Source organism: Camelina sativa, chromosome 20 (assembly GCF_030686135.1).
Source record: "Camelina sativa cultivar CO46 ecotype springtype chromosome 20, ASM3068613v1".
NCBI classification, from domain to species: Eukaryota; Viridiplantae; Streptophyta; class Magnoliopsida; order Brassicales; family Brassicaceae; genus Camelina; species Camelina sativa.
The window spans coordinates 854626-875627 of NC_141899.1; the positions used below are offsets into that span (position 1 = coordinate 854626).

Consider the following 21002-nt stretch of genomic DNA (forward strand, 5'->3'; position numbering starts at 1 on the left):
CAATGGCGGACTGGGGTTTAGGTTTTTCACCTTAGCCAGTCAAATCAAGGAGGCGGAGGCGATGGAGAATATTGAAAAGAAAAAGGAAAAAAAAGTTTAGTTGAAGAATAAATTGAAGATTCGAATCGACAACCACAAAAGTTTGTGTGTCTCTAAGCTGTGTCTACATCATTTGGTAAGATAAACTTTTGTCTCCTTTCGCTTTCTTTAGTAAAAAAAAGAGAGATGTGATTCGTTATTCCAATTTTTGTGTTTTTTAAAGGGTGAGCTTGAGTTTCACGCTTTGTAAAAGTGTCACTTGCCTCACCAATTTCTCTCTCTCTCTCTCTCTCTCTCTCTCTCTCTCTCTCTCTCTCTCTCTGGTGTTTGTTATATAATACAGGGAAGAGTTGGTTCTGGTTTAGGTTCGTGTAGATGGATGAGATAAGAGGAGTGCCTACGTGGCAAGAAGAGCTGGCGAGTCTCGTCGACGCCGGGTTACGATACGACAGAGCACCGGTCGATTTAACGGAAATCGGTTCGAAGAGATCGGGTTTTGTGTCGGTAGATGGATCCGGATCCGAGCCTAGGGAGACATTGAAAGATCAAGTGACGGGGTTCATGAAATCTTGGGGAGAGATGCTTCTTGACCTCACCAAAGGTTGCAAGGACATTGTGGTGCAGACGGTGGTCACTGAGGACTCGTTCGTAATACGGAAGCTTAAGAAACCGGCGGCTAAAGTTTCCAAGAAGCTAAGCTTTCTAAACGAGTTCTTGCCTGAGGATCGTGATCCGGTTCACGTTTGGCCTGTGATCTTCTTCGTCTTCCTCTTAGCACTCGCAGGTAATCAATCTTTGAGAGTGTCTTGGTTTGGTCGTGTTTAGTTAACTCAGTTCTGTTTTACATGTAGCTTGAATTGTTATAGACTCTTTATTAGTGCGAAGGTTTGAGTCTTTACATTGACATATTTAACTTTTGTAAGTGCAGCATTGAGTTTTAGTCCAGAGCATGATAGACAAATGCCAGTGATAAAGAAACTGCGTATACATCCTACTGGTGCCACCCGTGTACAGCTTCCAGATGGTAGATATATAGCTTACCAAGAGCTTGGTGTTTCAGCAGAAAGAGCAAGATACTCTTTAGTTATGCCTCATTCTTTTCTTTCCTCTCGACTTGCAGGTATTTTAATTAGTTTTTCCAACAGTTTTAGTTACTTATCTTTACGTTTTGTTTGCCTCTAATTATGTTTGGAATTTGCTTAAATCAAGGCATACCTGGAGTGAAGAACTCATTGCTGGTGGAGTATGGTGTCCGTTTAGTGTCATATGATCTTCCAGGGTTTGGAGAGAGTGACCCTCATCGAGGGCGAAACCTTAGCTCATCAGCCTCAGATATGATAAACTTTGCAGCTGCTACTGGAATTGATGATAAATTCTGGTTACTTGGCTACTCTACTGGTAGTATGCATACATGGGCTGCAATGAAATACTTCCCTGACAAAATTGCAGGTATTAACATTGTTCCTATACTGCTTTTCAAATATGCAAGCCTGTTGCTCAATGGGTTTGGGTTTTTGAAAATACAGGAGCTGCAATGGTGGCTCCAGTGATCAATCCATATGAGCCAAGCATGGTTAAGGAAGAGATGGTAAAAACATGGGAGCAATGGCTAACAAAGAGGAAATTCATGTACTTTTTAGCACGGCGGTTTCCTATTCTTCTTCCTTTCTTCTACCGTAGATCTTTTCTCTCTGGTAAACTCGATCAGCTTGATCAGTGGATGTCATTATCGTTAGGAGAAAAGGTATGAATCCTTTCCACTGTAAGATCACTAAGCGAGAGGTTGTCTAAGAGAAAAGAGAGTTGCATTTTGCTAACTCTGTTCTTGTTTCAGGATAATCATCTGATTAAAGACCCTACTTTCCAAGACTTTTACCAAAGGAACGTGGAGGAATGCGTCCGTCAAGGAATCACAAAACCATTTGTAGAAGAATCCGTGCTTCAAGTATCGAACTGGGGTTTTAGTCTTTCCGAGTTCCGAACACAGAAGAAATGTACAACCAACGGTGTCCTTTCTTGGCTCATGTCAATGTACAGTGAAGCTGAATGTGAACTAATTGGATTTCGAAAACCCATTCACATATGGCAGGTGAGTTCTGCACCATACAAAGCATAGTATATTTAGTAAAAAAGTTCATGTTAATCAAACCGTCTTGTGTCTTGTGTATGGTTAAACATAGTTTGATTTTTGTTTCTTTAAAAGGGAATGGATGATCGAGTGGCTCCACCATCAATGAGTGACTACATCAGCAGAATGATTCCTGAAGCAACTGTACATAAGATTCCAAACGAAGGTCACTTCTCATACTTCTATTTCTGCGATGAGTGCCATCGACAAATTTTCTATGCATTATTCGGAGAACCCAAAGGCCAGCTTGAAAGAGTGAAAGAAACAAAGGACACTCTAGTCGAAACAGAGGCACATAAGAACACTTAGTACTACTACAACCACCCAAGAGTAAAGAAGTAAAAAAAAAAAAGGTGGAAATTAGCTATAGAAAATCAAAAACTACATTTTGTTTTTTTTTTTGTGTTTTAGAGTTAATAGGTTACAAACTTACACCAAGTAGAATTATATTTTAGATTTCCAAAGGTGTAGTTACAAGATTGACTTATCAATGGGTTTCTAATCTTGTTCTGATTATTACTATAACTGTACCAGCCGGCTCACTAATGGAAATAATTAATTAAATAAATTACCCGAACCGTCTATAACGGCTTGATTATTTATCACCTAAAGTCGAGCCCTTTAACAAACCCTAAGTGTAAATTAAAGAAAAACAAAAAGGAAAAAATATCTCATTAGGCTTAAGGGTTTCCTAAATTAGGTGGTTAGTCAGAAGAAGAAAAAAAAGGAAACTTGAGTCCCACACTGTGTGGGCCGGCCACACATATTTTGTTTATAAAAGACCTGGTCTCGCATCTCCTATCTCCAAGAGTTAAAGACGCAGTTTCTCTGATTTTTTTTTTCTTTCCCTATTCTCTTCTTCGATTTCTGTCTGCTTCTTTTGCCTCTCTAATCTTTGGCTCTCTCGCTTTGATTTGACTTTGATTCTTCTTCTCCCTTTCTTTAAATCATTCCAGAAGTCAAAGACTGAATCGTTGTTAAAGCTACGAAGAAGACGAGAGAGATCACACGCATCACGTCTCATATAAACGACGACAGAGACCATTCTTAGTTTCGTTTGCATGCGATCGATGACAATATCAATCTCTGTCACTTGTGGGCATCACCAAATCTCACCGTAGAAAGAGAGAGAGAGACGATTCGTACGATTTAGAGGTCGCCGGAATCCAAGGATTTGGAAGTCACGATGTTGGAGAAAAAAACTCTCCGGTGACGGAGATGATAGCGATAGATTGAGGGATCATCGGAGATTGGGGGATTCGTTTTCCCGGTGTAAACACATTCGTTGTTGATCGTGTGTGCTTTAGGTCTACAAAAGCCCAACAAAAACAATTCCAGCCCATCAAACGTGACTAGGTAATTTTCTGGCCCTTTTTGTTTTATTTACATAACTAATACTCCCTCCGTTTCAAATTATAAGATGTTTTAAATAAGTTTTTTGTTTCACAATATAGGATATTTTCAAGTTTTTATTCAACTTTTAGATTAGTTTAGTATTTTATATTATGCAGTATTGTTTCTGATTGGTTGAACTTGTTAAAAGTATAGACTTCTTAATCTGCATGCTTTAGTTAAAACATCCTATATTTTGAAACGGAGCGAGTATATTTCAATAGTTTATATTTAAAAGGATTTTTTTTTTCATTCTCATTGATTTTTTTACGGCTTTTACTCAAATTTTCACAAATTTAATTTTCTTTTCTAAATCACAAATTGTACTCAACTTTTTCTTTTATTTTAAAAATTGAATTTTATCTTTAAAATGATAGAAATTTGAATAATAAATTTACAATGCAATGTGAAGACTAATTAACCAGATTTTAGATCCAGTCATTAGATTAATCTATTGATCGTTAGAGATTCCATAAATCTAACTTGTTTTTGCATTGTTGCCTAGATTTATAATACTAACTAGATGAGGACCCGCCCGATGTGCGGATTTAAAGTTTATAAATTAAATTAAATTTAACAAAAAATATATTAAAATGTGTTGTACGTTTGTTATAATACACAGATTTATATCCATTTACAAATATTTTATGTATGTGTACTATTAAAAGTGTACTTTTTAAAACCTAACTATATTCTATGTTTATGAACACATTAAGTCAACTATTTTACTTTCACTTCTTCATAGTTTTTTAATTACAAAAATTGTTGGCTCAAAACATATTTTGAATAAAAAAAAATATTACATAATATACTAATCAATTATGTACCATCACAATAATGTATGACCACCATGGAGAAAACCTCGGCTCCGCCATCATCCCTTATAAAGAGAACCTTGCGTCTCACTTCCTCCACCATAGAGAAAACCTTGGCTCCGCCTTCCTCCCTTGGAGAGATAACATTGCGTCCAACCTCCTCCATCTTCCTCCCTAGGGAAGATAACCTTATGTGCAACCTTCTCCACTATATAAAGAACCTTGGCTCTGCCCTCCTTCTGTGTAGAGAGAATATGTTCACATTTTTTTGCTATCTTAAAATGGCTTGCTCCAACAACTAATGAAAGTAAAAAAAAAATTTTGACGTCACAAAATCTTTTGATAGTAACTAATGTTAAATTTCCTAATGTATTCGTGGAAGTGTCTTTGACACACCATGATGTTGCTTTGTCTCTGTAACGCCTCAACCGCCACCTTGCTTAGTGAGCCCATGTCCACTCTCAGTCCATAGGCCCGCCTTCCTAAGTGTGCCCTATATCTTTCCTGGCCCATGGACCCACCCATATTTGATGGCCGGTTTGTTATGTCAGAGAGACTTTAAAAACTTGTTTACCGACCCTACAAATCTACAAATGATCTTTTCTTGTGTTTTGTCCTCACTCGCACAGTTCCGACAATCACTTCCAGGAAGGTCACCAATCATAAAGTTCTCTCAGGATCCTTGACCAAAAAAATAAGTGCATTTTGGTGACATATGTGGCTAAATCAATTCTTTTATACCTTTTCCGCAAATCAGGATGTCACAGTCTTTAAGCTCATATGGATCTATCAACAACGATCTATCTATCTATGTTTGTTGTAAACTTGTGTTTGATTAGCCTATTTTATCCATCCATTAGGTTGATGAGCTTCTACTCGTTATCTCCCTTTGGGATTGAATGAATAATAGTAACAATTATGTTTGCAAAATAAGAAAGGCTTTATGACCAACCAATCAAGATTGAGAAATTAAAACAAATAATTTGACATAATTAAAGAAACAATAGAATATTATAAACAAGGTAATATATGAATCTTAAATAATTCAAAGATGAAAATATAAATTAAATAAAATAATCTAAAAATACTACAATAAATTTTAAAATACAGTATTAGGAGAAGAAGATGCATTTATTAATATTTTTCTTGGGTTAACATATTAATCTTACCATTTCCCATCTGAAAAAGGAGAAAGTAGGAGAAAATTTTGGTTTAAAAGAATAAGAAAAAATTAACTTCCCATTAAAAACTCTAATTAAATAAAATTGAAAGCAGTGTTTTTGAATAAATTATTTAATTATGAGACAATATATCTTTATATAAAAGTGAGTATTTACAAAATTTTAGAATTAATAATTAACTGTATAATATCCTTAATCCTTTTTTGTAAAATTAATAATTTAAAATTAAAATAAGTAAATAATATTATAATTTCGAATTTTATGAAATATATATATATAGTCTCCTTATTATTATTTAAAAAATCTTTGTATTTTTTTTATAAAATCTGTAATTTTTGATAATTATCTTTTTACATTATTAATATTTTAAAAACAAAATAATTTATTTTTGTTGTAATCATAGTTCTCCTATTAAATATTAACTTTTACACATGTCAAAAATCTGAGATTGATAAATTGACACATGTCAAAATCTTGTTAATGACTAACTTTCAAAACCCAAGTTTATATAATAAGATTTCTAATTATTTGTTTTTGAAAGATTTTTTTATTTGTTTTGTTTTCTTTTTCACGTAAAAAAATCATTTAAGGTTTTGTTTTAAAAATCACTTAAGGTTTTGTTTTAAAATGGATTTTTAACAAAGAGGGTTTAGCTAAACAAGCGTTGATTTTACGGAGTAAATTAAATTAAATAAGTGTTAAATTAAAAAAATTGAATAAAAAAGGTTCCTATATAAAAATCAAAGCACATAAACCCTAAAAAGCTAAAACCCTTGCAAAAAGGCAGAAACAGAACACAATGTTTTGCTCATGTCTCGAGATTATTTTATTCCTTACCGGACGACAACATTCTCAACCGGACGAAAAGGAGATAACGGAATCATCAGACTCTCCTCCGGCAGTGTTTTTATCGTTACCGGCCGACATCATTCTCAACTGTTTGGCTCGTGTTCCAAGATTCTATGGTCCAACTCTATCTTTGGTCTCCAGGGATTTCAAATCACTCATCGCTTCGCCTGAGCTTGAAGCCACACGATCCTGCATCGGGGTAACAGAGACATACCTCTGTGTCTGCTTAGAGTTGAATAAGAACAACGCGGATACTCGCTGGTTCACACTTTCACCACTTCCCAAACAACAGAAACTGAAGCCTATCCCTTTGTTTCCTTATCAACATCCCAAATCATCGACTGTTCTCTCCATTGGTTCAGAGACTTACATAATCGGAGGCTTCGTTAAGGGAAGGAGAAGCAGGAGAGTGTTGGTTCTCGACTGTCGATCTCATCAAAGGCGTAGACTCCCAAACATGCGTCAGCCTCGAGTTTCTGCAGCCGCTGAAGTAATCGACGGTAAGATGTACGTGATTGGTGGCTGCAGGTATAACGATATCGACAAATGGGGAGAAGTTTATGATCCAAAGACCCAAACTTGGGAGCCAAGCCAATATTGCCCACAACGCAAGATCTCACCATCCAAAAAAGTGTGGTTCCAGGTAGGTTAGTAATGGGGGGAAAGGTTTATACCATGGATGATTTGTCTTATACCATGGATGTTTGCTTAGTAGAGGTAGAGAAAGTTTTGTGTCTAATATCGGTTTCCGAAGGGAAACTAATGTGGTTTGATCCAGAGGAAGATTTGGGGTGGAGGAGGGTTGAAGGACTTGTAGGAGTGCTGACCCGTACTTCATATTTTCCTTGTTACCTTGTTTCGGTGGCAAATTGTAACGGAGGAAGAAGAGTGACTGTTTGGTGGCGGTCGGTGGTGTTTGGCCGTCTAGGTCTAGGTTGGACCAAGGAATGTAAAACCGAGATTTGGTGCGCAGAGATATCGTTCGAGAGGCGCGGTTTAGGATCAGAGCTTTGGGGATTTGTCGAGTGGTCTAAGGCTGTGTTTACTTTCGAGGGATGTGATTCTCCCTCTGATTTCTTTTTGCATTCTACTATTGTGACTTATTGATCAATATGCATGATGTTATTTTAGTTTTGAGATAATTTTAAAATCTAGAGCCTATTAACGTCTTTTTCTGGGAAAAATTAATGCAAAGCGTATAACACAAGCATCAAATGCATGTGGAACAGAGGAAGAAACAAAAAAAACAGGGGAACTCTGTTCTGCTTCGTTAAGCGTTATATAGATGATTGTGTATGCATCTTGGCTACAATTTAACCAATTTATGATATATAAATTCCTATTGACAAAAAAATATATATATATATATCAGAGGTTATCCTAAATTTTATTTATTATATCAAAACTTCCCGAATATTTAGGCTCAATTAGCTTAGTTTACAAAGCACATATAGGCTCAATTAGCTTATTTTACCAAAGCACATATGACATGCATGGCGTTAAGATGAATATTTGCTTTGTAGAGATAGACAACTTCATGTGCCAAACGTCGGTATCCAAAGGGAAGCTAAAGTGGCTTCATCATGATCCAATGAGATCAGATGATTTTGGCTGGACTATAATTAAGGGACTTGAACAACTCTCCTCTGAATAATTTACTAATGTGGAAAAATCCGACAGAGGAAGAAGAGTGACAGTTTGGTGGAGGTCGGTGGTGGTGTTTTCACCGTCAAGATCATGGCTATTGGTGTAAGGAATATAAAACAGAGATTTGGTGTGCAGAGGTTTCGTTTGAAAGACGTGGTTTAGAAGAACTTTGGGGATCCGTTGAATGGTCAAAAAATGTGTTTACAAATTGATGGATGCGACTCTCCTAAGAAGTTTGTTCTGGATTCTGCCATTGTGACATATTGATCAATGTGATTTATTACTAGGGGATATATTCCAATAAAACAACTCTATTAATTCTAGGTTTTCTTCGTTTATATTGTTTGAAAGGTATAAAATATACTGTTTACATTGTGATCATCCAAACACAAATTTTTTTAGAGGTTCTCGATGGCTTACGTACTTGGTAATTACTATGGGTGTAGAACTTCGAAGTTCTTGAAAAGCTTATGATGATAATACATACATATATCCCGTCATCCCGATGTTTTTTTTATTGCATGTCTAGAGTTGATGATCTGATTGCTTTCACTTCTTGAACTCTTTCACATATATGAATATCTTTTTTCTCAGTTTTTTTGCTTTCAGTTATGTTATCATTTTCTAGTATACTATTTTATTTTGCTTCCATCAGTCAAAATAGTTAGCAAAAGCAAAGCAACTAAATCAAATCAATCGAGGCCCATTATTATTGAATATTAAAAATTGGTTTTATCTATAAATCAAATCTATAAAGGCCCATCTATACAAAGGCCCATTATGCCTTGAATATATATAACAATAAAAACACATGATTGAAAAAAGAGAATCGAAACACAAACAGAACATAATTGTTTGGGCCTTTTTCATCGGGAATCATCAGAGTCGTCTCCTCCTCCTCCGACGTCGTTTTCATCGTTACCGTACGACGTAGCACTGAATTGTTTGGCTCGTGTGTCGAGGTACCATCATCCAGCTCTATCTTTAGTCTCCAAGGGTTTCCGATCTCTCATAGCTTCCCCTGAGCTGGACGCCACACGATCCTCCATGGGAAAAACAGAGGATTGTATCTATGTCTGCTTAGACCTCGATAAGAAAAACCCTAACCCTAGCTGGTTCACACTCTCCCCAATCCCAACAGAGCAGGAACGAGTACGTATCCCTTCGTTTTCGTATAAACATTCCAAATACTCAACCTTTGTTGCGAAAGGTTCAGAGATTTACGTAATCGGAGGCATACTCAAGGGAAAGAGAAGCAAGAGAGTGTTGGTTCTCGATAGTCGTTCTCACCAATGGCGTAAACTTCCCAACATGCGTCTACGTCGAGCTCCTTCAGCCGCTCATGTAGCCGTCGACGGTAAGATCTACGTGATTGGTGGCTGCGAGTTCAAGAGTATCGACAACTGGGGAGAAGTTTATGATCCAAAGACCCAAACGTGGGAGCCTATACTTCCCACAGCACTTGATGATCTCATCGTTCAAAAGAATCATTTAGTTCCAGGTAGCTTGGTAATGGGTGGAACGGTTTATGAAATGGACGATTTGTTTTGTTTCAGCTTCACCTGAAGCGTATTTGCTTGGTAGAGATAGACAAGGCCTTGTGTCCAATACTGCTTGCCGATGTTGGGCCTCTATTGTGGCGTGATCCAAAAAATTCTGATGATTTTGATGATTCTGGCTGGATAATAGTTAAGGGAGTTAAGCATGACGAAGTGTTCGCTAATCAACCTTATTATGTGGCAAACACTGGCGGAGGAAGAAGACTGCAAGTTTGGTCCAAGTCGGTTGTGGCTTGCCGTAAAGGTCGCAGACGTCGGCGGACTAATGAATTTAAAACCAAGATTTTGTGCACTCAAGTTTCGTTTAAGAGACGAGAGTTTGGAGAGCTTTGGGCATTTGTTGAATGGTCTAAAACTGTGTTTACCTTCAACGGATGTGACTCTCCTTCGCTTTTCTTCTTGCATTCTGCTATTGTCACACTTTGATCATTCAGATTTTATTTACTTTGGACTTTGGAGAGAGTTTTAGAACTAGTGGGTGTTTTTTTAAATATATTTTTAAGATATAGTAAAAATTTATAATGGTTTTAAATTTATAATGATTTATTATTCTCATCAACTTCACTTGGAGAAGAATATTTGGATGGTAGAGATAGACAAAATGATGTGCCAAATATGCGTTCGCAAAGATATGTTACTTTGGAATGATCCAAAGGAAAATTTGTCGTGGGTTAGTGTTAAAGGAAGGAACAGAGTGATAGTTTGGTGGAAGACGGTGCTGTTTGGCCGTCTAAGTGATGATCGCAGTTGGACTAAAGAGTGCAAAACCGAGATATTGTGTGCAGAGATATCTCTGGAGAGACGTAGTTTAGGGCCTGACTGGTTCAAACGGTGCGGTTGCGGTTGCGGTTGCGGGAGATTGCGGAAGCGGGCGATTGCGGTTTCAAGCGTTATTAAGTGTTTTGAACGACTGGTTTAGCGGTTTAAAATTGGTGCGTTTGCGGGAGGTTTACGACTGGTTGACCAGCGAGTACAATAGCGGTTGGAACATAATAAAAGTGATATATAATATATAAATGTTTTAAAAACCAAAATTTTTATTAAACTTAATTTATAATTAAAATTTATTAAAAAAGACTAAAATAATTATTCAAAAACAAATAAATTTCATATTGAAATACTTATTCCTTTATGCATTTGGCTTTTCACCAAAAATTTAATCAAGTAATTTGATAAATGACAAAACATATGCTTTAGATCGTAGATTTTTTCTCTTTTCTCTTAGATCGTGGGTCAGTAGTTGCATAGGTAGGAATGGTCAAGTGAAAGTTGAGAAGAGTCACTGGTGATTTGTTTTAATACTTTTCACAAATAATCTTATTTCTGATGAAATTTTATATTTATTTAGATTTTTTGAACTTATGTGCGATGTGGCATTAAATTTACATCAAGTTTTCTGGATTATTGTTAATTGGAATATTATTTTCTTCTAATTATTTATTTTATAATCTCTACAATCGGAACCGTACTTCATTTTCTTCCATCTTTAATGAGTAAAATGGTTAGATAGAAGATATAACAAAAAAAAAAATTATTATCATTGATTTCTTTTAAGTTTTTTACAAAAAAAAAAAAAAAAAAATTCAAACCGCAATCGCCCGCAAACGCAAACGCTTACGGGAAGCAGCTTTTGAAATTCAGTGGTTCGGAGCGATTGAGAGCGATTCGGAGCAGTTGGGAGCGTTTTGTGTGATTGGTTCCAATCGCTAACAACCGCTGCCAGCCGCAAACGCAGCGTTTGCGGGAGGTAGCGGGAGAACCAGTCAACACCTTAGAAGAGCTTTGGGGCTTGAAAAAAGACACATATTTTGTAAGTTTTATATTGTTAATGTTTCTAGATAAGTACCCGTGCTATAACACTGGTTAAATTTTATTTCGTAATCTATCTTTGGTTAAATATTGTGGTCAATCGATAAAATCTGTAGAAAATAAATTTGTAATAATGTGTTTAAAAATCTTTAGAAACAACGTGATATAGGACTTAAATCTTCCGAAAATACAGTTTGGAATATCTCTGATTTTATTTGTTACCATTAATATATCAATTATCAATTTGGAATATCCCTAATATTTAGGTGTAACCAATTAATATTAATATATGAATTAATCTATAACCTATTTGTAACTATTTATTAAAAATATAAAATCTACAAAAACTATGTTGTGTACTTCCTTTTCGTTAAAAAGAGGATTATCTTCTAGTATACTACTACTATTGCTTCCATTGGTCAAAATAGTTAGCAAAGCAAATAAAACAAATCAATCGTAGCCCATTTCTACAAAGGCCCACAAAATATTGAATATTAAAAATTGGTTTTGCCTAAAAGTCGAATCAATAAAGGCCCATTTATACAAAGGCCCATCAGACTTTGAATATATAAAAAAAAACTCATTGATTGGAAAAAGAATCGCAACACAAACAGAACAGAATGACGCCGACAGAAGAGATTAGCATGCGGGAATCATCAGAGTCGTCTCCTCCTCCTCCGACGTCGTTTTCATCGTTACCGTACGACGTAGCTCTGAATTGTTTAGCTCGTGTATCGAGATCCCATCATCCAGCTCTATCTCTCGTCTCCATGGGTTTCCGATCTCTCATAGCTTCCCCTGAGTTGGACGCCACACGATCCTCCATAGGAAAAACAGAGGATTGTATCTATGTCTGCTTAAACCTCGATAAGAATAACCCTAACCCTAGCTGGTTCACACTGTCCCCAATCCCAACACAGCAGAAACTAGTACGTATCCCTTCGTTTTCGTATCAACATTCCAAATACTCAACCGTTGTTGCAAAAGGTTCAGAGATTTACGTGATCGGAGGCATACTCAAGGGAAAGAGAAGCAAGAGAGTGTTGATTCTCGATTGTCGATCTCAGAAATGGCGTAAACTTCCCAACATGCGTCTAGGTCGAGCTCCTTCAGCCGCTCATGTAGTCGACGGTAAGATCTACGTGATTGGTGGCTCCAGGTTCAAGAGTATCGACAACTGGGGAGAAGTTTATGATCCAGAGACCCAAACTTGGGAGCCTACACTTCCCACAGCAGTTGATGGTCTCATCGTTCAAAAGAAGCATTTAGCTCCAGGTACTATTAGATTAGTAGAGATAGACAAGGCCTTGTGTCTAATACTTGTTTCCGATTTTGGGAATCTATTTTGGCGTGATCCAAACGATGCTGATGATTCTGGCTGGATAATGGTTAAGGGAGTTAAGAATCTTGGGATTGGCCAAGTGTTCGATAGTCCAACTTATCGTGTGGCAAACAACGGCGGAGGAAGAAGACTGCAAGTTTGGTCCAAGTCGGTTACTAAGGATTTTAAAACCAAGATTTGGTGCACTCAAGTTTCGTTTGAGAGACGACGTTTTGGACAGCTTTGTGCATTTGTTGAATGGTCTAAAAATGTGTTTACCTTCAACGGATGTGACTCTCCTTCGCATTTCTTCTTGCATTCTGCTATTGTCACACTTTGATCATTCAGTTTTTATTTACTTTGGACTTTGGAGGGACTTTTAGAACTAGTGGGTGACTTTTTAAATATATTTTTATTATGATTTTTAAGAGATAGTAAAAATTTATTTATAATGTTTTTGACATCCATAGTAATATACCCTTAAATCAAAGGACTCTAAATTAAAAAATCAAAGCCTCCGAGAATGAGAAGACTCCTCCGACTCCGATCCGATGACGGAAGAGATGGTAATCCTTCTCCGACGTCGTTTTCATCTTTACCGGACGACGTCGCTCTCAATTGTTTAGCTCGTATCTCAAGATTCCATTATCCAACTCTATCTCTCGTCTCCAAAGGTTTCAGATCTCTCCTCGCTTCCCCTGACCTCGAAGCCACACGATCCTTCATCGGAAACCCCGAGAACCACCTCTGCGTCTGCCTAAAGCTAAACAACAACCCTAATCTCTTCTGGTTCACAGTTTCTCCGATTCCCAAACAGAGATTAAAACCAATCCCTTCGTATCCTCAGCAACAACGGTACCCTCAATCCCCGACCGTTGTCTCAACCGGTTCGGAGATTTACGTAATCGGAGGCTTCGTCAATGGAAAGAGAAGCAGAAGAGTGTTCGTTTTCGATTGTCGATCTCATCAATGGCGTAGAATCCGCAACATGCACTTACCTCGAGCTGCTGCAGCCGCGGATGTGAATGAAGATAACGGTGAGATCCACGTGATGGGTGGCTGCAGGTTCAAAGAATGTGAGGAGGTTTATGATCCAAAGACTAATACTTGGGAGTCCCCTAAACCATTAGTTTTCACCATTCGGAAGAATATGCTTATTTTTATTGAAGGAAAGGAAGGTTTATGGCTTGAATGGTTTGAAGTTTAACTTGAAGACCAATGTTTGCTTACTTGAGATTGAGAGTGTGCTTTGTTTAATCTCTGTTTCTGATGGGAATCTGTTGTGGCGTGAACCAAAGCAAGGTTTTGATTGTGTTGAGGTTAATGGGATTGAGGAACTCTCCTCTCATCATTTTGTTGCGGTGGCGGTATCCGGCGGCAGAGGAGGAGGGATATCCGGCGGCGGGGGAGGAGGAGGACGAGTCACTGTTTGGTGGAAGTCGGTGACTGAGGTTTTGGAGTTGCAGGCGGAGGAGGATTCGAGTGAGGAGTGTGAAACGAATATTTCGTGTGCTGAGATTTTGTTAGAGAGACGTGGTTTGAATGAGCTTTGGGGATTCGTTCAATGGTCTAAACAAGTGTTCACTGTTGATGGATTTGATCCTACTTCACATTTCTTTTTAAACTCTGCTATTGTCACTTATTGATCAACAATGGGATTTTTATTTGTTTCTCCATGGGAAAGACAATGTGGACTGGTCTGAAGAGAGGCTAAGGGACTTTGATTGCCTTACATTTTGTGTTTCACTTTGGTGGTGTTCAATGTTGGATCGCCCCTATGGTCGTATGTTCGGTTTGAAAGACGGGATGTAGCAGAGCTTTATAGGAAATCGAATCAATGGATGTAAATTTTGGTTCTACTTTCTTCTTGCACTCTGATACAGTCACACATGGATTTGTATGCTCTAAATGGATGTGTTAAAAACTCCTTAAGAGTTTGGTGTTTGTATTTCTCAGATGAGTTTGTTTGGAATCATTCAAGAATGATATACATCAGCATCAACAAGAATAAATCATAGCACATTCATAACAAAACCAATGGGGGAAATACATACTTTCGTATCAAAAACAAGACAATCAGAAGGCAGAACCGGTGTTTTTGGATTTCCCAAGCATCATCTCTTTGGCTTCATTAATCTTAGAAGCAAGATAGTGACTGCCTCCAGCGTCTGGGTGGTTTGCAACCATTACTCTCCGGTGAGCTTCCTTCACCTTCTCTGCCACAACACTCTCCCTGTTATATAAACACCAGCACACAAAACTCAGTCAATCCTTTCATTTAAAACTCCTAAACGACCAACAGTGAAAAATAAGATTCAAGAACATAAACTGTGGAGTTTGCTTTGATCTGAGCGGTGTTGTATCAGTAAGATTTGACCCCTAATAACTTGCAGAACAACACTACAAACAGATTTTCAAACCCAACAAAAAACATCTGATGGGCACTGCATATGTTGGATCTATAAATTACAACCACCAGGGTTCTGAAGGGTATCAACCTCAGTCTCAGGACCAGTTCAATTTGAGTAACAAAAACAAAAAGAGCAAGCAGGTTTCAAGAAAGGGACGAACCTAACTCCAAGAATGAGAGCAGCTTCTCGGCGTGTCATAGCACTTTGGAAACCACCTTCATAAAACCTGCGCATTCTAGGCACACGTGGCCTGGTTTTGAAAGCTTGCCAAGCCAATATACCATATCTACCAGCATATGCAGCTGCAGCTACAGCAACACCTGCAATCATTGGCGTAGCCTGTGTAGCCACAACAAAAAGGTCAGATACATCAAAAAAAAAGGAACAAACTTTAGCTTTCGAAAATCAAAGATAAGAAACACTCTCAATTGATATCACAGAACCACATATAAGACCCATCTCTGTATCAGATTTTTGTTGTGACCCTAAGACAACAAACGAATCAAACCCATCTGGATTCGAGATTCTTAGGTGTTGTAAACGTTGTCTTAGCTGTAAATTTTACAGTTAAATTCGATTAACAAACGAACATTCCTGACTAAAAATTTCACGATACTCTCCTCTAATTGTTCAAAGAGAGAAATATATTAATCCAGCTTAAACGGAAACAAGAACATACCAAAAAAAACAGAAAAAAAACTCACCATAATTCACGTTGATTCAAGCGAAGTATTTGTCCGGAGAAAATACAATCGGATTAATAAATCGCAATAAAATCTTTTAGATTTTTCGAGTCTCTCGATCGAATTGGGGAATGGGTTTAGGGTTCTTCGAGGGAGAGAAATAATTAAAAAAAAAAATCTCTGCCTGCTTTGTTTTAATTTGATTTGTGTTCTTCTGGTTTTTGCGTGGGCAAGAGGTCGGTTTGATTTTTTCTTTTTCTTTTTGTCAATCAAAGAGGTCGGTTTTGATAAGTAGTATATTTTCCTTTTAAAAAAAATAATGTCGGTTCGACCAAATTGTCGGTTATGTGAGTCAAAGCCGGTCATTCTTGTAATAAAAGGTCAAAACTCTCTAACTAGTCCGGAGTATTACGGTTTTGTTTGGTTTCTTACTAAGATCAATTTTCTTCAAAGAATGTTTAAGAGGATATATTCCAAATGATGCTTACGATTACAAGTTATTATAAAGCTATTAGGATACTAAGCATATATTAAACGAAAGTAGAGAACACAAATTAAACGAAAGTAGAGAACACAAATTTAAAAGGTAAAAAAACATTATCGTCGAATAATAAAATTTATTGTAGCAAAAAATAAATGACTGACGACGCTTACAAGTTACAACTGCACAAATGAATGACCAAATGAAGGGAACACATAACTCTTACAACAATCTCAGGACACATCCGTAAGTGGGAAAATAATAAATATATTTAAAAGATCAAACCCAATATAAATATACCTCAGCTGCCTCCACCGTTGGTCACCGCAACACCGCCACTCTCCACCTTGGGCGGAGCTGAGAATCTCCGTGGTTTAGGCAATGCAGGTGAAGCTGGATACGAGAGCCGTTTCTTAGCTGATCCCTTGTCTGTGAACCCTTCGTTTTCCTGTGTGGTACCACCTGACGGGCTTTGCGGCTTGAGCCTGGCTCTAGCTGATTTTGTTGGAACCATGTAGCTAGGGAGAGCCGGTGAGCCAGCAAGGCTTTCGTCGTCTCTAACTGATGAACCAGCTATGCTGTGTCTGCGGTTCCTCTCAGACAGGACCGAGATTGTGCTTTTGGCGTCGTCGTCGTTGTTGGATTTTCTTGATGATTGGTTTAGCCTTGAGGGAGTTGGAGGAGAGAAGAAACCGTTTTTGTTTCTTGGGGTCCCTCTTGCGGATGATGGTGTGTTTGGTTGAGTTGAGCCATTGCGTGTAAAAGATTTTGAAGCTTCGTTGCGGTTTATAGAGCCCTTGACCGAGGCGGCGGCATTGTCGTTGTTGCTGTTTTGTTCTTTCTCTGAACTCTCTAGTGGACGACCAGCCATCCATCTCTCTAACCAGCTCCAACCCCATGTCGGGTTGCTTGGATCCATGAACATCGGGTTTCCAGATTTAGAGTTGTTCTTCCAGTTTTGCTGCAAACATGAACATATATATAATCATTACAACATTCAAATGATCCACAGATTCAACTTCAATGTATCTTTCGACAGGGGTTCAGCATTAGGTAACAACGATCGTAATACCTGATGAGAGTATGCATAAGCCAATGCCCTTTCTCTTCTCATTGTTGCCTCGTACTTGCTTAACAAATTTGCTTCAACTTTTTCCTTCGATTGAATGCTATCATTCCAGTTATCCCCGTTCTGAGAGAAGCGACAGTAAGACAGATGGAAACTCTTAGCAACAAGCAAATCAAACCAAAAATTCAGTTTCAGGTAGAAACGAAGACATAACAGATTAATAGTGTACGTAAGCATCAGTTTTGATATAATGAATAATAATGCTTAGGAAACTGAGCTACGACTATTAACTCTTTTCAACTGTTCTTTCTTGTTAGCATCTCTCACACAGAACAAAAAAAGAAACTTTTGAGTAAAAGGAAGAAAACAAGATCAGATGAATGCGAGAGACAGACCTTCAAGCCAGCTAACTCTTTGGCATGCTTCTGAAGGAGTTGTTTCTGGCGAGCTTGATTCTCTTCAGACATCCTGATTCTTCTAGCTCGAATCTGTGACTGTACACGAGAAAGAGTCTGCATACATTTTAGAGTATTTGCAGCTTGCCGTTTAACAACAGAACCTTCCATCAACAACTTAAGCCTGACTAAACCCCTCATCGCCCGCAGTGCTCTTCTTGCCTAGTATTTCAAATATTACACAAGATAAGTTTCTTCTACTCAACAAAAGCAGATTTCTTTGAACATAATCAAGAGTCTTGTACAAACATCATATCAAAGCCAATTCAAAGAGTGGGGATTACTATTACATACCAAATAGCCTCTAAAGATAGTCTGAATCAAGATAGCAGCAGCTTCTTCGTTAGACTTTCCAGCAAATCGAGTAGGTTTAACACGACGAACGACCTCAGGAGTAGAAGAAGACGGAGCTACAGGGATATCAGTGGTGGCTGTAGCATTGACAACATCTGTTGTCGAAGGAGGGGAAAGATCCCTGTTACGTTCTTCAATCACTTCAGCAACTCTCACCTCACGTGGAGGAGGAGCAGAAGGAGGAGAAGAAGATTGTCTGACATTATTCACCTCAGAAGGATTAGAGATCACACCATTTTGTCCCTCAGCCAATTTTTGTTTCGACTTCTGATAACAAAAACACCAAACATCAAAGATGTTACTAATAATACAGTATAAACATAAGAAGCAACATCAACATATATATATAAAGTTGAAACCTTTGAATCTGGGCTGAAAGCTTTCTTAACACTTGAAAACCATTTAGCTTTTTTCCCCATCTCTGTTGTAATCCCTTCACAGGAGCAAAAACAAAGTTGAATCTACTGATCTTGATAACAAATAGATCTCGATATCTAGGAGCTAAATTCACCAATTGAACTAATCAGGAAACGTACCTGTGAGAAGATAGTGACACCAGATCTGGAAGCTGAAAAGCCCTTTGGAAGATAAAACCTGAGAGGGAGGAAGGAGTCAAAGCAAAAGCTCAACACGGTTTCTTCTGTATCGGAGAAGACGAAAAGACTAAATGAGAGAATCGATTGGAGAGAGTTTTTTTTGGATCTTTGCTGAGGTGCGAAGATATGTTCGTCTCTTCTTTCACAACATTATCATAATTGCGAATGAAGAAGAGAGAGAGAGAAGACAGATGGATTCAAAGCTGTGTTGTGTTGTTGTGTAGAGTATATGTGACGGTGTGTGTGTTTGTGCGTGAAGCCACTAATTGGGCCGCTTTATTGGGCCCCACCCTACTCTTTTTTTTTCTTTTTAAAATTTACCATCTTCGTCTCCGTTTTACTCAATTCTTTTTACATTTTTCCCTATAAACTAATCAATTAGCTTATAGAAAAAGGTAATGATGAGTTTTGTTTCCTAAGTTTCCATAAACAATATTTTGTCAATTTTTATCCTAAATGATATATTAGTGGATAACAAAAAATAAGTATAAGAATTGACATGTATATTGGTGTGTTTTTTTTTTAATGGGATGTATGGAATTTTCTTAAAGTATCAATAACGTGTAAATAGAAAAAACTATTTGGATCTTTACCTTTTCCTGAAACTGCTATACAATTAATGAACTAGTTATGGGATCTGTAACAGTGACCATATCAAAATTTCAAATTTTTTTTTTTAACTTTATCCGGTAAGACTTTTTTAACTTTATCCGGTAAGACAGGTCCTTTTCTTTTCACCTAATACAGTATATAATACTCATTTCATTCTAATTTAGTTGTCATTTTAGGATTTAATTTTTATTTCATATTAGTTGTCGTTTTAGATTTTTGATGCAGATGTTTGATGAATATTCCCTGCTGTTTTAAAGTTTCAATCAATGAAAAAATTATAAAATATATTAATGAAAGGCAAAACATAAAATTTAATAATTTCCTTAATTTGTGTGCAAAAACCTTAAACGACAGTTAAATTAGAAAGGAGGGAGTAATAAAAAGAAAAAATCGTTGAAATAAAAAGTTTTTATTCGTCTTTTCTTTTTCTATATGGGCTTCTCTTCGTCGTTTTGTGGGGTAAAAACGTAATACTACTACACTCTGTAAATATCTTTTTAATTAATCGAATTAAAGATCGTATTTTTTGTCGACAGATATCAATTATCCAATAAAATTCATCTGCTTAATAATCCGTATAAAGTATGTGTGTTTTTAATACACGCTTACATTACTACAACCGACAAAACATGTGAACAAATATATATGTCCATCAGTGTTACAGCCTTTTATCATTTTAAATATGCTCTAACAAGCCACCATATACGATATACTTAATACTTTCTGGATTTGATAAATCATCACAACTTGTTGATTATTGCACACCAATATCATATTTTATGCTCAGATCCAACCACACTATAGTAAGTAATCTCCAATTGATGAGCAAACATATTATTCGACTCATAATATCTTAACTTCAAATATATAAGAATTCACAAACAAACAAACAATATATAATGGGTGAAGTGAAAACTCGTTTCATAAAACACCGTATAGTTAACTATATGCTGTAATTTTCTCAATTGTCGTATTACCATGATTTTAGGTAAACTTTTTATTAAATGGCAAAAAGACTGTTGACATACAATGAACTACTCCCTCTGTCTCACATAGATTGATGTTTTGACACTTTCACACATATTAAGAAAAATTTTAGTTTTTATTTGTAAATTAATTTATAATTACCTTTTGGTAGAAAGAGAAAATATAAACCAATAACAATTCAAACTTTTAAATATTTTCAATAATTACTTCTTGAAGTTTACAAAACATCAATCTTTGTGGGACAAAAAAATATCTCAAAACATCAATCTTTGTGGGACATGATTAAAATAATAATAATTAATTAGTTAATTTTGGTCCAGTGGATTAAGTATTATATCTACCTAAATCATTGACTTTTTTTGGAGATAAATCCCAAAGGTTCCTTATCGGTGGCCAGCTTGTGTACCAGTCTTATAAACTTTTGTTATTAGAAAAAAAAAAATTTAAATGTATGTCCTATGATCCTATCACTCCATGTGGCGTCTTCTATGCTTCGTTAATAACTTAATAAAAAACCCTTAAGAGCTATTTTCATATGTATATAAATAATGTGAGAACTAGCCGTTGGAATTTGATAATTTTAACTAATCATATGATTTATTGTCAGCAAAAAA

The 21002-nt window shown here is 36.8% G+C and overlaps 2 protein-coding genes, 1 non-coding gene and 4 pseudogenes across 3 annotated transcripts; 5 read left to right on the forward strand and 2 right to left on the reverse strand.

Annotated features, from left to right (window-relative positions):
* Positions 1-36: 36 nt before the first annotated feature.
* LOC104768467 (uncharacterized) lies at positions 37-2683 on the forward strand. The gene is made up of 7 exons (XR_015593858.1): positions 37-175; positions 383-823; positions 968-1159; positions 1249-1488; positions 1566-1783; positions 1874-2128; positions 2243-2683. It is a non-coding gene; the product is annotated as an uncharacterized LOC104768467 (transcript).
* Positions 2684-6214: 3531 nt separating this feature from the next.
* On the forward strand, positions 6215-7578 carry LOC104772102 (putative F-box/kelch-repeat protein At5g03000 pseudogene; annotated as a pseudogene).
* A 330-nt stretch (positions 7579-7908) lies between these two features.
* Positions 7909-10056, forward strand: LOC109125210 (putative F-box/kelch-repeat protein At5g03000 pseudogene; annotated as a pseudogene).
* Positions 10057-12024: 1968 nt separating this feature from the next.
* Positions 12025-13080, forward strand: LOC104772103 (putative F-box/kelch-repeat protein At5g03000 pseudogene; annotated as a pseudogene).
* Positions 13081-13219: 139 nt separating this feature from the next.
* LOC104768470 (F-box/kelch-repeat protein At5g03020 pseudogene) lies at positions 13220-14599 on the forward strand (annotated as a pseudogene).
* Positions 14600-14653: 54 nt separating this feature from the next.
* On the reverse strand, positions 14654-16114 carry LOC104768469 (mitochondrial import inner membrane translocase subunit TIM14-3). The gene is made up of 3 exons (XM_010492466.3): positions 15856-16114; positions 15312-15490; positions 14654-14973 (listed from the first exon to the last, which is right to left on the reverse strand). The coding sequence occupies exons 1-3, from the start codon at positions 15856-15858 to the stop codon at positions 14817-14819; spliced, it is 339 nt and encodes a 112-aa protein (XP_010490768.2). The 5' UTR covers positions 15859-16114; the 3' UTR covers positions 14654-14816.
* Positions 16115-16412: 298 nt separating this feature from the next.
* Positions 16413-19040, reverse strand: LOC104768471 (protein IQ-DOMAIN 2-like). The gene is made up of 6 exons (XM_010492468.3): positions 18730-19040; positions 18553-18626; positions 18134-18460; positions 17780-18001; positions 17388-17507; positions 16413-17276 (listed from the first exon to the last, which is right to left on the reverse strand). Exons 2-6 carry the CDS (start codon positions 18610-18612, stop codon positions 16617-16619), a joined length of 1389 nt encoding a protein of 462 aa, XP_010490770.2. The 5' UTR covers positions 18613-18626; positions 18730-19040; the 3' UTR covers positions 16413-16616.
* Positions 19041-21002: the final 1962 nt, after the last annotated feature.

Bases quoted from the DNA above. Each gene is read 5' to 3' on its own strand.
- LOC104768471 (XM_010492468.3), bottom strand. From the start codon at position 18,612: ATGGGGAAAAAAGCTAAATGGTTTTCAAGTGTTAAGAAAGCTTTCAGC. The intron at 17,508-17,779 runs GTCTGTCTCTCG...CGCTTCTCTCAG, and splicing joins AAGAGTTAGCTGGCTTGAAG to AACGGGGATAACTGGAATGA. The intron at 17,277-17,387 runs GTATTACGATCG...TCATGTTTGCAG, and splicing joins CTTATGCATACTCTCATCAG to CAAAACTGGAAGAACAACTC.
- LOC104768469 (XM_010492466.3), bottom strand. The intron at 14,974-15,311 runs GTTCGTCCCTTT...TTTATATAACAG, and splicing joins GCTCTCATTCTTGGAGTTAG to GGAGAGTGTTGTGGCAGAGA.